Raw genomic sequence first — 16,873 nt, 5'->3', positions numbered from 1 at the left:
AGGCATGGTTCTAGAGTCTGTGATGGCACCAGTGACCAGGAAGTCTCTCAGAAATGACTGGTCCCCATTGTCTTTGTGTAATATATAGACCTATATTAATTTAATGGACTCAGACATAAGATGCACATTTAGAAATGCATCAGCCTAAACAAAGTCTAAAGGTTCTTCCCTAGAGTTGCCAACAAGTGAGAAAAGCTATGCAAGAACCTCACTCCTTGGAGATACAGTCACACTTCCGCTAAGGATGGAGTATATACAGCTGCTCTGCTTTTAAACCTTTCAAGTCCAAAGATACATTGGAATTAGACTCACATCCCTGCAATACCAAGCGATCTACAATTATAAATGTGAGGTCTTGCCTAAAATGGCCACTCCAGCAACCTACCTGGACTCCTTTGCCTTCACTTCCCTATATCTGTCCCTCTCCATAGAAAGGGGAACAGGTCAAGGTAAAGACAGAACTGGTAGAAACATTAACTACCACTGGCTGTCCACATGTTATTTCAGCCAGTGTTGGAGGAGCATGTTCCAGAAAGAGGTTGCCTATGCCATCTGTGATTCTATTATATGTTTTATCCCAATTCGAGGGTCAAGGACTGAACTATAGAGTGCTGCAAAGGAAGGGGCTTCTGGGAGTTGGAGGAATTATCTTCTTAGCTTGCTCTAAATTTCTTCCAGGTGTTTTGAGCCCTTCCTGCTTAGCCTTCCCTTGCATTGGCAAGCAGCATCTGATCCTAAAAGAGGTTATTTTCCCTTGTGTTAGATGCTTTCATGTCTCAGTATCAGTCTTTGTGTAATGCAGACTGTTAGCAAATGGCTATACCAGCAATAGCAATTTAAAACAAACAAAACACCAGCAATCATCCTAGCCCTGAAGTATCTATTTTGAATACATTAGAAGGAAATCCTTTCTGGTGTCCACTTTGTTCACAGCCATCAGCATTTGGACTGTCTTTTTTTCCCCTCCGTGTGTTTTTCAACAAACAGTAAAAAAATGGCAAATACATTGCTCAGCTCACTTGTATTGTAAAATACTAGCAGACTAGAGGAATTTAGTTTCAATATAGGAGCAGACTTGCTAGAAAAATATGTGATTCCAAGTGGTGCCAAGAGCAATTAGCAGCATTATGAGTTTAATAAAAGCAAATAAATGTCAGTAGACAACCTAGATTTTTCATGTCACAGAACTAAAGTGATGGGAAATCATCAACAAATAAAACATCAGATCAGAATAATGAGCTGAGTTCATGTCAGCATCATAAACTCAGATAGAAAGATCGCTACCATCTAGAACAATTACAAATTTCCAGCCCAAAATAAAACAACTATGCCTCTTTCTGAATATGGGCTAGTCTTCAGAGGAAAGTCTGTATATCTTCTCTGCCATCATACACTCTATCGTGCAAAGAATTTCTCCCCCCAGATAGGAATCAGCTCATAACCTGAAATGCGAGAAGGGAAGCTGATTCTTTTGCACTGTAATGGCATGACACACATAGTGAAGGTGGCAGTTGGCAGCTGTAAACAGGTTAGTGCTTTACATGGTTTTAGGGGCTTACATATAGCACTGGAAGACTGAAGAGTTTACTCTTCTTCAATGTGGAAAGTGTATTTATTATAGCTGGGTGGAACGTTTTTAAAAGCAAGAATTTGGTCCCAAAACAGGAATAAATTAGACATTTGTTTTATATAAGTTGGTTTTCTTTCTATTTCCTGACCAGTGCTGTAAACACTTTCTATTTTAGCAAGACATCCACTAGACTCCAGTCATCAAATTGAAACAGATCAACAACTAAAATGGACTACAAAAGTAGTAACGGAGCACAATGTGATAAGCTGAAAATAGGTTTTACCTTTTCAACTGATGTTTCATGGAAGGTTTATGATTTTAGAATTAACGTGTAAAAAGGACTTTCTAGTTTCTACTGTCTGGTTATTAAATAATTAATCACCATTTTCTTTAGTAACTTTTTAAAGAACATTTTGGATTATTAACTTTTGAATCATTAACTCTCGGGAAGGTAAATCTACCTTCCCATGAAGTACTACTTTGTAAATATGTTCTGCCACAGTGAAAGTAACAGTCAACCAGAAGATGGCTCCTTTGCAATATTATCCTCCAATAAGATGGTCAAGAAACGGTCCAATGGATTTTAGTAATATATTCATACTTGTTTTATTAGTCATTGAAATCACAGCATTTGGTCAGTATAGCAAAGATCCTGCAAAGTTTTACGCATATACTTAATAGAAGTCAATCAGACCACTCACTTGTCGTTTAGCATATGTGTAAATCTTTGAAGGATTAGGATCTGTGTTCTCCTCATTTGTACACAATGGTGTCATGCCATCACACATGATGCTGCCCTGTAGGTGTTTGCAAATTATAAAGTAACACCATACACGAGGTAACTGTAAGCATCAAGCAGTAGAGAAAATCTTATCAGGCAATTGGTTATTATGACCAATTTGCAGCCTCATTGGAATATTTAATAATGAATAATACTGATATATTACACTGTAATGTTAATCCCTTTCTGAGAAATCAGTCTCCATATTGCATAAAATACCACCAGAACAGCAGTAAAAAATATGGCCAGAGGTAACGTTTACATCCATTGTAATATTTATCAGGCATAGGAAAGCAAAATGACATCATAAATATCACTTCAAGGCCAGGGAGTATTTTTGGGGGCTGGTTGTTTTTTTTTTGGTTACAATATAGATTATACCTTACCTGTTACATAAAAGCTAACATTTCTTTCAACTGTCCCTATTTTGTTGGAAGCCACACAGCTGTAAATTCCGGACGATTTGGCTTCAGCTACAACCAGAATGCTAGCAGTCTGTGAAAGAAAGAATGGTTTTAGCTGTCATTAGATAAAGTCAATTTAAACATTTTTTGCAAAAAAAAAGTTTCTCCTGACAATATGATTCAGTGGCTCCATACATTCAGTGAGGCAGTGCTGTGGCAGTTAAGAGGAGGCATTACCATGTACAGTGCTAGAAATGATGGAAAAATAACAAGAAACTAGCTTCTCAGATGACCTTTGTATTATCAGCCACTACAACCCAAATCTTTGAATGTGCTTTCTGGGTTGATTTATCTCATGCTGCTGATGTACTAATGACAGGTTATAAAACACAAGGTGTAGCACAGCACGTTCTATCCCAGAAGGCTGCTTGTGCATCAGTCAACAATGGGAGTAGGTGTATGGACTGCCTTACTCATTTGGGTAGCACTGGAAAAATGGAGCTCCACCTTGAAACCCATTTAGTATCCTCTTTCACTCTTTCATAAGAGTGGGGCAGGGGTAGGAAAGAGGCTTCTTCATCTCTCTCAGATTTTCCCCCCCTTTTAGATTTCAGCTTTAATATATTTCATAGGAGCACAAAATGTCTATTTTAATGACATATGCCTCTATCCCACCATGTTGGCATTCTGATTTGACAGGTAGATATTATGTATATGAGCAGATGGCTCCTAGACATGCTTCTAGACAAAAATGTTATGGTACCATGCTAGGAGGTGATGGAAGGATGGTTCACTACTTAAACACTCATTCAAGACTTGAAAAATCCCTGCCTCATTTGTTGTGTTATGTCAGGCAAGGCTCTCTGCCCCGCTCTGTCTTGGTTCCAGTTCTGTAAAATGGGGATAATAGTGCTTCTCCACTTCCTAAGTATTCTGGGAGGTTACAGATGTTAAGGACTGTGAGGAACTACACACTAGCAGGTATGAGGGGAGACTTGTACTCTTACTTTGCCTTTTTTTTCATTATTTATAAGCACAAAATACAGTGGCATCCAAAACATGATTGGTACTGTAAAAACTTTTATAAGTTGTCTCAAAATTCAAAACAAGAAACAGCAGGTCAATGAGAACTAGGTAGAAAGTTCAAGGGAAGGGATCATGGCTGGCTGATCACAGCCTGAGAATTCATTAGTCCTCAAACAGTTCCTCAGCTGTTCCCAGGCTGGATCAAGGGGGAGGGCAACAGTATGAACACATCCGTTTCTGCCACCACTGCTGCTGTCCTCGTCTGACCCAGGCACAGGGGGAGCCCCAGAACTGCTCATGTCCTTGAGCGTAGATGTGTAGGGAACTGGTGTCCGCTGGGGCTAGTGGAAGTGGCAGCACTCAGGTATCTCCCTCCAGCACCTCCTCTTGGCCAGCAGAGGACACCTGGGAGGGGTGGCAAGGAGCAGGGGCTGGAAGGAGGAACCTGCTGTGGCTGCTGCTGACCCTGGCTGAACCCAGCTGCCCATACAGCTGCTCCCTGCAACATGGGGCAGAAGCATCTCTGGGGCTTACCCCACCCCTGGGCAGCTAGGCACAGTGGTAGCCACTGTGGCAAGTTGCTGTTTCCCTGCCTTCATGTGCCTGTTCTCTGCCTGGCTCCCGGTGTCCCCCTCTAGCCAAGGGATTCCAGCCACATCTTGCCTCCTTCCTCTATAGTCTGAGGAGCAGTGGGCCACATGCCCTGTAGTAATCCTGGATCCCCCCACGGCTGCATCATTAACCTCAGTCAATTTTTCATAGGCTTTAGGGTAGAGCTTGGTACTGAGGAGGAATTTTAAAGCAGACTATGGGACAGAGTAATGAAAAGGGAGGTGCCTGTATCTAACGAATGCAGTTTGTGCTTCTTAGCTACTTTCCATAAAACTCCAATAATTTCAAGGCAATTATATTTTCTTCTGCTCAGTCTGTCCAATAATTAGAGTCCTGGGCTAGGCTCAACAGTTTGGAGCACTCCTGACAGAGGAATGGTGACCTTCTGCCCATCGTCAATAAGCACTGATCAAACATAACAAAAACCAATGTTGGCAAGTCTTCATTTACACTCTGCACTTTCTATGTATACATTTTGAGCCACACTAGGAGGAATCAATTATGACCCTCAAGTCTGACATCCTGCATAACACAGGCTTCCCAATTTAATCCAGGGGGAGGATGCAGCAGAGGGGGGACATCTGCCCTATCATGCAAAAATACACTATCTACCTCAGTCGTAACTAAATCATCTATTTTAGAAAAGATTTCAAGACTAGAAGCAATGATACAGGGCACCTCTACCCTCTTAGGCTTCTTAAGCTCTGTCCTTGTCAACAACCATCTGTTAAAAAGTTATCATTTATTTCCAATATGAATTTCTCTAAATTTGCCTAAGCCATTCTTCTGCAAGATTGCTTCTCAAGGAAGCGATCCTCAATGCACAAGCTAAATCTATTCCAACATGGAGGAAAGGCAGCAAGAAGGCACAGCAGCTCTCCTAGCTCTCCAGGGACCTAGCGGACCTACTGTGGCTAAAAAGGAAAGCCTACAAAGGATGGAGGACGGGATTCACCTCCAAGGACAATTATTCTGCACTGGTCCGGTCCTGCAGGGAGCAAACCAGGAAAGCCAAGGCTGCAACTGAACTCCAACTAGCTTCAGGCATCAAGGACAACAAAAAGTCCTTTTTCAGATACGTGGGGAGCTGGAGGAAAAGCAAGGGCAACGTTGGACCCCTGCTAAACCAGATGGGGCAACTGGCAACTGACGCCCAGGAAAAAGCCAACCTATTAAATAGGTACTTTACATCAGTCTTTCATCAGTCCCATGGGACGCCCATGCCTGCTATGGGACAGGGAAATCTGGGTGATGGGGATCCCCTACCCTCCATAAATGCTGACCTCGTGAAGGAACATCTTGAGAAGCTGGATACCTTCAAGTCAGCTGGCCCTGACAATCTGCACCCCAGGGTACTCAAGGAGCTGGTGAGCGTCATAGCCCAGCCCCTGGCGCAGATCTTTGAAAACTCCTGGCGCTCCGGTGTAGTGCCCGAAGACTGGAAGAAGGCCAATGTGGTGCCGCTCTTCAAGAAAGGGAGGAGAGTGGATCCGGCTAACTACAGGCCCATTAGCCTGACTTCTATCCTGGGGAAGATCTTAGAAAAGTTTATTAAGGAAGCCATCCTTGATGGACTGGCCCAGGCTAACATCCTAAGGGATAGCCAGCACGGGTATGTTGCGGGTAGGTCTTGTTTGACCAATCTCATTTCCTTCTATGACCAGGTGACCTATCACCTGGACGAGGGAAAAGAGATTGATGTCATATATCTTGACTTCAAAAAAGCTTTTGATCTGGTGTCCCATGATCACCTCTTGGCCAAACTGGCCAGTTGTGGCCTTGGGTCCACCATGATCCGCTGGCTTGGAAATTGGCTCCGTGGTCAGACTCAGAGGGTGGTAACTGATGGAAATCAATTGTCGTGGTGCGCTGTGACTAGTGGGGTCCCCCAAGGCTCTGTCCTTGGACCCATATTGTTCAACATCTTCATTAATGATGTGGACATTAGAGTCAGAAGCGGACTGGGCTAGTTCACCAATGACACCAAACTTTGGGGCAAAGCATCCACGCGGGTGATCCAGGCTGACCTGGACAAGCTCAGCAAATGGGCAGACGAGAACCTGATGGTGTTTAACACCGAAAAATGCAAGGTTCTCCACCTTGGGAGGAAAAACCTGCAGCATCCTTATAGGCTCGGCAGTGCTACGTTGGCTAGCACTATGGAAGAAAGAGACTAGGGGGTCATCATTGACCACAAGATGAACATGACCCTGCAATGCGATGCTGCGGCTAGTAAAGCGACCAAAACGCTGGCTTGCATCCATAGATGCTTCTCGAGCAAATCCCGGGACGTCATTCTCCCCTTGTACTCGGCCTTGGTGAGGCCGCAGCTGGAGTACTGCATCCAGTTTTGGGCTCCACAATTCAAAAAGGATGTGGAGAAGCTTGAGAGAGTCCAGAGGAGAGCCACGTGCATGATCAGAGGTCAGGAAAACAGATCTTACGATGACAGGCTGAGAGCCATGGGACTCTTTAGCCTGGAAAAGCGCAGGCTCGGGGTGATCTGATGGCCACCTATAAGTTTATCAGGGTTGACCACCAGGATCTGGGGGAACGTTTGTTCACCAGAGCGCCCCAAAGGATGACTAGGTTGAACGGTCACAAACTCCTGCAAGACCGTTACAGGCTGGACATAAGGAAGAATTTCTTTGCTGTCCGAGCCCCCAAGGTCTGGAACAGTCTGCCAGCGGAGGTGGTTCAGGCACCTACATTGAACACCTTCAAGAGTAAATTGGATGCCTATCTTGCTGGGATCCTATGACCCCAGCTGACTTCCTGCCCTTTGGGCAGGGGGCTGGACTCGATGATCTCCCGAGGCCCCTTCCAGCCCTGATGTCTATGAAATCTCTGCAAGATGAAAGAGTTAATGTACTTATGGACTGTGACCAACTAGCATCTTACACTTCCTTTGGATAAGTTAAATAGTCTTTAAGGATCATTGTATGGCAGTTTTTTCCAGGGCTTGACTATTTTTTGTAACTCTTCCCTGAACCCTGTCTAGTTTTAAAAATGTGGACATCCAAGCTGGGATAAAGTATTCCAATACTGATGTCACCAACAATGTACCAGTTGACATTACTTCATCAATTTTGTGTGAACACCTACACAAATACTTGGTGGCAGAGAATTAGGCTCTAGCTCTCTGACTCCACTGATATCTAGTGGTTGGGGTTTTTTTATTTGATTTGATTTCATTTTATTTCTGAGAATCATAGTGTTCTTGAGCCTGAAGCTTACGAAGAAAATGCTTCTACAATTCCTCCAGGTAGTGAGAATGAAAATGCACTTTGACTGACTAACAAAACACGGTTGCAGTTCTAAAATGGAAGTTTAGCCTAAAACATGAGTTTCCATGCTCTGTCAGACTTAGATGTAATCATTATTACTCCTAGATGTAGGCCTGTACATTTCCTCAAACATACATAATATTTCCTCAGTTATTGACCTGGGTGTTTGTAGTATGTAGGCATAAGATAACGTCCCCCTAAAATGATCTGTGACCACTCTGCTGGTGAATACTGTTTCAGGAGCCCCTGAAGCCAGCAAAGCAGTGTTCATGCAACTAAGCCTGGCATGTTTTTCTATAGGGAATAAACATGGTTACTTTGGATCCATCTGTGCTGTGTATTTCTTTTCATATTGTTATTGCCTTGTAGAGAATAAAAGATACAACAGTACTGATTTATTATTTGCCATTAACCTCATATCATCTAACTAGTCCTGCCCTGGACATTCTCTGTAATGTGAAAAAGTTCAGGCTCTAGATAGGCAGCAGCAGAACTGCAAGCACAGAAGAGGCAGCAATACAGTGTAATTACTAGATATGGCAAAACAAAGCCTGCCTGGCATGTGTGGCCTCTGTTACCTGCAAATCAGGCATTTTCACCTAGAAACTTTATTGCCATTTCCTCTCCTTCTAATGAGAGTATGTTCTCTTAGCCTTTACCCTTGCCCTTTTGCAAGCACCAAGGCACACTTGTTTTATCCAAGACTTTGGTGAAAATGTTATTATGGACCACCTGTGTTGAAATATTGGCAGCACTTCACTGAGTTGTTTTTGATTACACTGATGATGTTCAGTACACATCACATGTTGGCAAAGAGCATCAGTGTGAAACATCTAGCCAATATGCTCCGCCTTAAGATTTTTCACTATAAGAAATACTTACTATAATATTTAGGGATCAAATAGCAGGACACAGACAAGCCTGAAGTCAGGGTAACCTTCTTCTCTAAGTTCATTTGGTTCAGGCAAGTGGTTTTGTGGCTTATAAAATACAGTTGTACCTGAAGTGGCATAACAAACAGAAAGCTCTGTTCTAGTGGGACCAAACACACCTAGCTGATTCATGGGGAAACTACAGTACAGGCAGCTATGTATTCTTATATCTGCTTCTGTTTCAACACCCTACATACAGTAGCACTTGACTCATGCCTCTGTCACAAAGAGTGGGGATTTCCAGAAGAAGGGGGGCAGGTAGAGGTGCCAAATCACAGTTTATTTTTAATCTTGTCAAACACTAAATTCTACTTGCACGTCACAAATGGTTGTTCTAAAAGTGATGGCAGAAATTGTATTTGCACTTAGGAGGATAGACAACCAAGGGAGAAGTTATGGGAAGTGCATTGAAAGGAAGGCAAGCTACAATTATGTTCTTAAAACAAGCTGTATAAGTTAAGGCCCAGTCCTACAAAACCCAATAATTTTGTGTGTGTAAGTATTTCTACTGAAGACAACAGAGCTACTGAAGGTTCAATACTGTTCACATATTTGATTCTTTTTCTGAACAGGAGAAACAGAATGATCAGAAATAGTTTCACCTGTTAACACTGACTTTACACAGATGACACTCTTTAAACTCTGGACTTTGGACTCCACAGTTCATGCCTTATTGGGTCCTTCCCTATCTTGTTAAATGTATTACATCATCATGGAGAATGTGATGAGGCTATTATCATCTGGCAATGCTTGAGACAATCTTGTTAAACTGCTATGATGCATAGGGTTGTGGTTTACACTGCCATGTCACAAATGGTAATGACACACCACGCTATGACCAAAGATAGCATCACCAGTCAAACCAGAGACTGACTAAAACAAGAGTGGGTTTGGTTTTGCAAAACCTTGACAGTTGAGTTATTAGTTTTCTTTTTCATCTGAAATCCTGAAGGCAAGTATTATGATAATCCAACACTTGTGCAATATGTACTCAAGTATTTTAGCAAGGAGGGTTATATAGAGGGAGGCTGATGGATAGCCAAATGAATACAACCTTAATATAGCACTATACCATCATGTATTAATTCTTTACACCCATATCATTATGCAGCATGTACATATATATAAAATCTATATATAAGCACTCAGGAAATCTATCTTAAAATAACTTTTTATCAATGTTGCAAAATCAAGCACCTCAAAGAGAAGGAAAGCTGGGGTTAACATTATCAGTACAACCTGAATGCAGCCTCCTCATGCATAATGGTGTTTGTTTGCATGTAATATCCTAGCCTTTTAATAGAAAAAAGTAAATTGACACCTACATGGGTCATCTGCAGATCTGAAACCTTTTAGTCCAACACACAGACCTCTGCCACTTGAGCTAAGGAAGCGACAGGTACTGACAATAGGTTGTCATCTTCTCTGTGGAGCAGTACTAGAAGGGGATGAGACAGTTTGCTAGTGGGTTTCTCAGACAATTGCTAAGAGCAGAGGAATGGTGAAACTTGGGGGTATTAGGTTCCATTTCATGCACAGGTAGTGAGTGTGCTCTGCTGGAAATATACTCTTTGCTCATGTCCCTGAATATGTCCTTGTACCTTTTCCTCTCCAGCCTGTCCCTGCCTGTCTGACATTTCTCCCCTCTCACCAGATAGCCAGACTGAGACCTAGCATAGCCCCAAACAACCCGGAGTTGTAACTGCATGGGGAGTCCTGCCAAATAAAGATAGAATTGATGAGGAACTTAGCAACTAACAGCTAAGAAGTGTTTACTGAACACGTACAATCTGATTTTTTTCAAAGGCCTATAACTTGGCTAAATTTGGATTTTATCACATATACAATATATTCTCCCCTCTCCGCTATCAAATTTTCAAGGCCTTGGTCTGAAACAGGAAGTCACTAGACCTATTAAAAGGAAATGTCATTAAAATGCCTTTAACCTGAGCAAAAGAGCCCGGGGCAGTTGTGTGGCATAACAGATTTTCAGTCCAAATGGCTGCAGTTTGGCAAAGTTATGAGCCACCAAATAAAAAGTTCTGATAATGAAATGTGCCAAGCAACCTTAATAAAAGGTTACCACCCCATCTATACTATACACACACACATACACAAGTCAATTATATAGATTCATGCATCTGATTTTACTATATAATTATTGCAGGTAATATACATACTTCCTTCACAATAATTTGTTGCTGTTCTAATTAAATATGTCATAACATTGCATTCATTACAGCAATTGATTTTTAGCTGGGAACTTGCAGAACTGATGTTTCTTAGTCATGGAATGAAAGGAGCTTCTCTACAACCAGTTTATATGAGGGATCTAAAAACAGTGCGAAAATCATGTTGCAGAAAATTAACGGAAAAAGTCCAACGTGAGAATAAAAACTTTGGGTGTGGGAATTGAATCACTTGAAGATTTATTTTATGATTAAGTATTATTGCTTATGTCATAGACTTATTCCATTATACCACTCAAGTTTCTCAATGTCTATTTAGAGAGGTTTCAAAGGAAATGATACTAGAACACTGTTGTTGTCACGGTTTTTCTGTGTCACTAGATGAATAATGTATCACACACTTCCTGTGTTCTTTTAACCATAAAAACTCAAGGTAGAAAGAAAAATGCATAGCTTACATTATATCCACAGATACCTTACCAACCCGTCAAAAGCAAACTGTCGCCTGATAGCCTTTTGTGTTCTTGAAATAGGGAAGGTATTGGCAAGCTGTCTTTGTGTCAGACCAGTATGGTTACCCACATTATCAAAAATAAACTTGTGAACATGCCTTCATCACCTTTTGCTTTGATCACCCCCTTCTCTTTGGCCACCCCTCGTTCTCTTTCTCCACTCTATCCACAATGTTGCAGGTTAAAAAAAATCTTCTTTTCAGTCATGTTATCCCATTCTTCGTATCAGTTTCCTTTCTCATTTTATGCCAGGTTTAAGATCCTTGTTCCCAGGCACCCAGTTGAACCCCTTCCTGCACTTCAACTATTTCAACCCCATGGTATCCAATTTTCTTCATAGTCCTTTAAGTGCTTCTTTTGTCCCTTCTCTATATTGAATGCTGTGGCTTCTTTTTACTTTGTCTTCTGTGCTTGGAAGTTGAAATGGGAAAGGTACTGAGTTCTGAGAACAGATATCCATTGATACTTGAAGGTATTCAGAAGTGATCAGATAAGTTTTTTTTTTTCAAGTAATGGACATAGAACAGTCAGATGATGCTGAGACGTCATGTCATGCTTCCTCCAGCTAAGTTCTATACAGGATTACCCTCTGGAGATATATACTCTGTGGAGATATAGGAATCGCCCTATTCCTATAATGATGACACTTACATGCCCAGAGGGGATAACAGAATCACTTGTACACTTCAGTTGGGTAACTCAACTGCACTTTTGTTGTCCACTAGCTGAAATCCTACCCTAACTGACATCTGCCATTATTGTACAGATCAGGACAGAAACCAAAGGTCGGGGAGTCTTTCATGTTTAGAAAAGTCCTGCTTACTATATCACTGCTCAGATTGTTATGGAAGAACATGCATCCCAGAAAAAATATTAGAAAAGCAATTCTTCTGAGGTAAAAAGAATTTGCACTGACCCATGCACTTGATGAATGTAGCTAAGTAACTAGCTCATTTTTGGCAGGGATAATTTGTGCTTCAGGAGCCTCCTTATCAACTCTATTGCTGTTTTCCCCTATGACTGTTATTCTTGAAATGTATGAAAAAGTTTGGCAGGAACTGGTAACTTGGACTTGTAATTGTGGCTCCCCTGGTGAGGACAAAAAGCAAGATTACTAAACCCCTTCACAGACTAACAGAATGCAGAAGGGCTAAAGACAGAAAAAGAAGAACAACTGTTTTACTGTAAAACTTTCCAGTGTCCATCGTTTCAGATGCATTTCTTATCGTCCTTTAAAAAAAAAAAAAGCAGATTGCAGAAGACTTCAAACAAATCCTGCAATTCTGTAGCAAGGATCCATTATTAGCATCTTCCTCCAGGGAGGAACTTATTCACTGTCACTTGGAAGTTGGCCTGACATTTCAACCACTTCTCTTCTGCTGTCTTCAAAATGCATGGTGCACAAAGATTATTAAGCCTGGCTTTTACACAACTTCTTCAATGCATTGAAATTGTTCTCAATACACGTAGATGCCTCTTGTAAAAAAATGCCTCGCTCTCTTTTGTTCATTACAGTCCCTCCTTGGAATAGCCACCTGCCTTCTGTGCCCCAGTACTCTCTCCTCCTCCAAATCTACCTATAAGCCTCATTTTTCATAGGCCTTCCAATGCTCCTGTTTTCTATGAGGCTGTCTGTTCCCATCTGTATCTTGTTCTTTAACTACCTGCTGAGTGACTAGCTAAATGAAAGCAAAAGCTCCTCGAGACCAATGATTATTCTTATATCATTATATGTTGGTGCTGTGCCATATAGCTCTGTGGCAGTGTATAAATAATACAAGAGTGGTGGAAGATATGCCTATAGCTGCTCTTAGATGTAAGTTACGCCTCTTTTATGTTGTTCTGATAGTATAACTGGGTAGAACTGTAATTCACAGACATGTTTATGCCCTTTTGGGCAGCTGTAGAGGTCTAAAAGGGCTTAGTGTAACTCAGAAAAGGATCCCCTGTGTGATTTACTTTGAGGGCTTTGAAAATTAAAGGCTATAGGATAAGATACTATTACATCTCTAGTAATGTCTGCCATTATTTTTACAACTCAAACCAGATTGTGAGACCAGCCAGAGCACTTGACTTCTCTAGGAGCAAACCATATTAATAAAGTCTAAGGCCATAAGGTACCATAGTCCTTGGGAATAACAGAAGCCACAGAACTCTACCAAGTACCTCTTGGTTCTTCAATAATTCTTGCTCTCAACTACAGCTCCTTTTTGAAAGACATCTAGTCTTGACTTCAAATGAAGGAGAATCCTCCAGATCTTTCAGTAGGCTTTTCCAGTGATTGATTCCCTCCACATTAAAAAGGGAGCCTTATTTACAGCTTAAGTTTGCCTTGTTTCAGCTTAAAACTCCTGGATAATACGATGCCCTTGGGTACCAATTTGAAGAGCTTCAAATAGTCTTTCATGTAGTCAGATATATTCTTTCACAGCCCTCTTAACTTATCTTTTATATGCTGAATAAATTTGGTCCATTAAGTCTAACACTCAACATATTATACACATTTAAATCTTGTAGCTATTTTTCTGATTACTTTCCAACTTTTCAACATTCATTTTTAAAATATCTATACTAGTAATTCCAGTAGATTAGCATCCATCTGTGAACAAACTCTCTAAAGAGAACAAATGTCTTAGCAAAAACAAAGAGAAATTGCACAATGGCATGAACTGAAATAAATATGGCACAACATTTTGTATGCTCCTTAATTGACCCCTGATAGTTTCATAGTTTCATAGTAGCTAGAGTCGGAAGGGACCTAGGTAGATCATCTAGTCCGACCCCCTGCCTTGGCAGGAAAGAGCACCGGGGTCAGATGACCCCGCCAAGGTGCTCATCTAACTTCCTTTTAAAAATCCCCAGGCTAGGAGCCTGCACTACTTCCCCGGAAGCCGGTTCCAGGCCCTAGCCGCCCTGACTGTGAAGTAGCGCCTCCTAATATCTAATCTAAACCTACCCTCCGCCAGCTTGTGACCGTTATTCCTGGTCACTCCTGGCAGCACACGGGGGAACAGGGACTCCCCCAATACCTGCTGATCCCCACTGACCAGTTTGTAGCAGGCCACAAGGTCCCCCCTTAACCTTCTCTTGTGGAGGCTAAACAGGTTCAGGTCCCGTAGCCTCTCCTCATAAGGCCTGCCCTGCTGACCCCCGATCATACGAGTGGCCCTCCTCTGAACTCTTTCCATATCGTCCACGTCCCTCTTGAAGTGCGGCGCCCAGAACTGGATGCAGTACTCCAGCTGCGGCCTGACCAGTGCCGCATAGAGGGGGAGGATCACCTCCCTGGACCTGCTCGAGATGCATCTGTGGATGCATGACAGGGTACGGTTGGCCTTCTTGACTGCCTCCCCACACTGCTGGCCTATGTTCATCGTGGAGTCAATGACGACTCCAAGATCCTTTTCCGTCTCCGTGCTGGCAAGAGGGGAGTTCCCCAACCTGTAAGTGTGGTGCCGGTTCTTCCTCCCCTTATGCAACACCTTGCACTTATCAGTGTTAAACCCCATCCTATTCTCATCCGCCCACCGTTGCAACCTGTCAAGGTCAGCTTGTAGCCTATTGCACCCTTCTAGTGCACCCACATCCCCCCACATCTTAGTGTCATCAGCAAACTTGAACAGGGTGCTTTCTACCCCCTCATCCAAGTCACTGATGAAGATGTTGAACAGTGCGGGCCCGAGGACCGAGCCCTGCGGAACCCCACTGCCCACGTCCTTCCAGGTTGAGAAGAACCCATCCACTACCACCCTCTAGGTGCGGCCATCCAACCAGTTAGCGACCCATTTGACTGTGTGGGCATCGACACCACAGTCTCCCAGCTTTTTGATGAGGACAGGGTGAGAGACAGTGTCGAAAGCCTTCAGTGTCGAATTGATGCTAATGTTCAATTTTAACAAAGCCCTAAGGACCTGTTTTACTAATAGGTACACCCACACATAAGTCTCATTGACTTCAATAGGGCTATGCATAGAAATAAATTTTTTTTTGCAGATCAAGGGCTATGTTTGGGGAGACAAAACAAACTGCAGGGGAGTACGTTGTAGTCATGTACAGTATGTGTCCAGCCACTAGTGGATCTAAAATTTTGAAAAGAGAGGTACAGGTAGTGAGGTGCATTGGCACATATAAAACAACACGTTTTTCTCCAATTCAGAAGGGATCAGGTAGATTACAATGAGCCACGAAGTTAGGTGACTCCCTCAGCAGCGCCTGACTAGAAATGCTGCTGCCACTGCTGCCAGGCAGTTGGTTTTAAACTTTGGCTCGAACAGGAATCCAAGAGAGGTGCAAGTGCACTAATGCACCTCCCCCCCACCCCCCCGCCCCAGATCCACCCCTGTGTGCAGCCCTTCTAGTTTAAGCCACTCAGAATATCCTGACTTCAGCTTCTGTTCTCAGGTGTCTTAAAATACATTCCCAGGTAGTGCTCTAGCACACAGGAGACATTTCCCCCTTCACAAAACCATACCTTATTCTTCCCTTCTATTACTGCCATGCGCTCAGTGATGCTCTGTATTGTGTTTCCTGTGATGCTGCCAGGTTTCAAGGTGAAAGATCCCTCAGTGTTAGAGCAAAAGCCATACCTGCAGACAGGAGAAATAGGTACTGCTTTTAGAAAGATGAGTACAGAAGGAAACATGAAGGATTCAGAGTAGCTTGCGTGAGGATCCACTACTCCAGTGGAAGTCAGAGGGAGCCACTTCACACCGGTAATATCCTTAAAAGATCCAAACTTTCCCAGTAGTTTATGGGTTATTTTTACTCTGTGTTGATGTTTCACTCAGTCGGACTTCAGACATGAAATTTGGATTTAGACCAGAATTTGAACTTAATTATGTGGACCCAGTGTTCTGGTTTTACTGCCCCAAAGTTATGATTGAGATTTAACTTTGATCATTAGTTACATTATTTAAAAATTTAAAGAAATGCAAAAGAATTTGCCATTCTATTAGTGTCTATTTCTTAACAATTCAGCTGTGATTTCATTACATGAAGGTCCTTTTAATAATCCCAAAAACTAATACTGCAAGATCTATATTTTATTTTTTGTTTCAATGGATTATCTTTCAAGTATTGCATTTAACCTGAAAAATGGCGAAATATTGATGCTGAGTCTCATTTGTAACTAGGCATGCAATAAAAAAACCCCAAAACATTCCAGATGAACAAACTAAATAAGTTAGAGCTAACTGCCAAAGGGTTCAGACAATTTATAATCTGAAAAAAACCCCAACATTATATTAATGAATGGAAACCCGAAAAAAACTTTTGCCAGACTTACACAACAAATTGGCTTATAATCAGAACATTCAGGAGTGGACATGGTAGAACTAATTTGTTTTTTTTAAAGCTTAATTTAGTACATATACTAATAAACACTGGAAATTTAAAATTTCCATCTTTCTTGTTCTTTCAGACCATCTGATTCTCTTCTTTAACTAGCTTGTTCTGTCCCTATTTGAAATGTAGAGTTTGGCCACCCACTTGGGAGGAGCTCTTTTAAGTTTGACAGGTAAGTCTTTTAAAGATAACTTAGCAGTCATTAGCAGTTTGTTTT

General features: G+C 42.0%; 1 protein-coding gene across 2 annotated transcripts in view; it reads right to left on the bottom strand.

Annotated features, from left to right (window-relative positions):
• The window catches only part of FLT1 (fms related receptor tyrosine kinase 1), a 155,907-nt gene that overhangs the window by 61,948 nt on the left and 77,086 nt on the right, over nt 1–16,873 (bottom strand). For both annotated transcript variants that reach the window (XM_090028283.1, XM_090028293.1), the window contains exons 11-12: nt 15,785–15,899; nt 2,738–2,846 (exon numbers count right to left, since the gene is read on the bottom strand). In XM_090028283.1, the coding sequence (XP_089884409.1) occupies nt 2,738–2,846; nt 15,785–15,899 (224 nt within the window). The remainder of the gene's footprint in view (nt 1–2,737; nt 2,847–15,784; nt 15,900–16,873) is intronic.

This window comes from Crocodylus siamensis, chromosome 1, assembly GCF_052110815.1.
Source record: "Crocodylus siamensis isolate JL-2025a chromosome 1, ASM5211081v1, whole genome shotgun sequence".
NCBI lineage: Eukaryota > Metazoa > Chordata > Crocodylia > Crocodylidae > Crocodylus > Crocodylus siamensis.
Note: the sequence above shows the minus strand (reverse complement) of the source record. Positions and strands in the feature narration are given on the sequence as shown.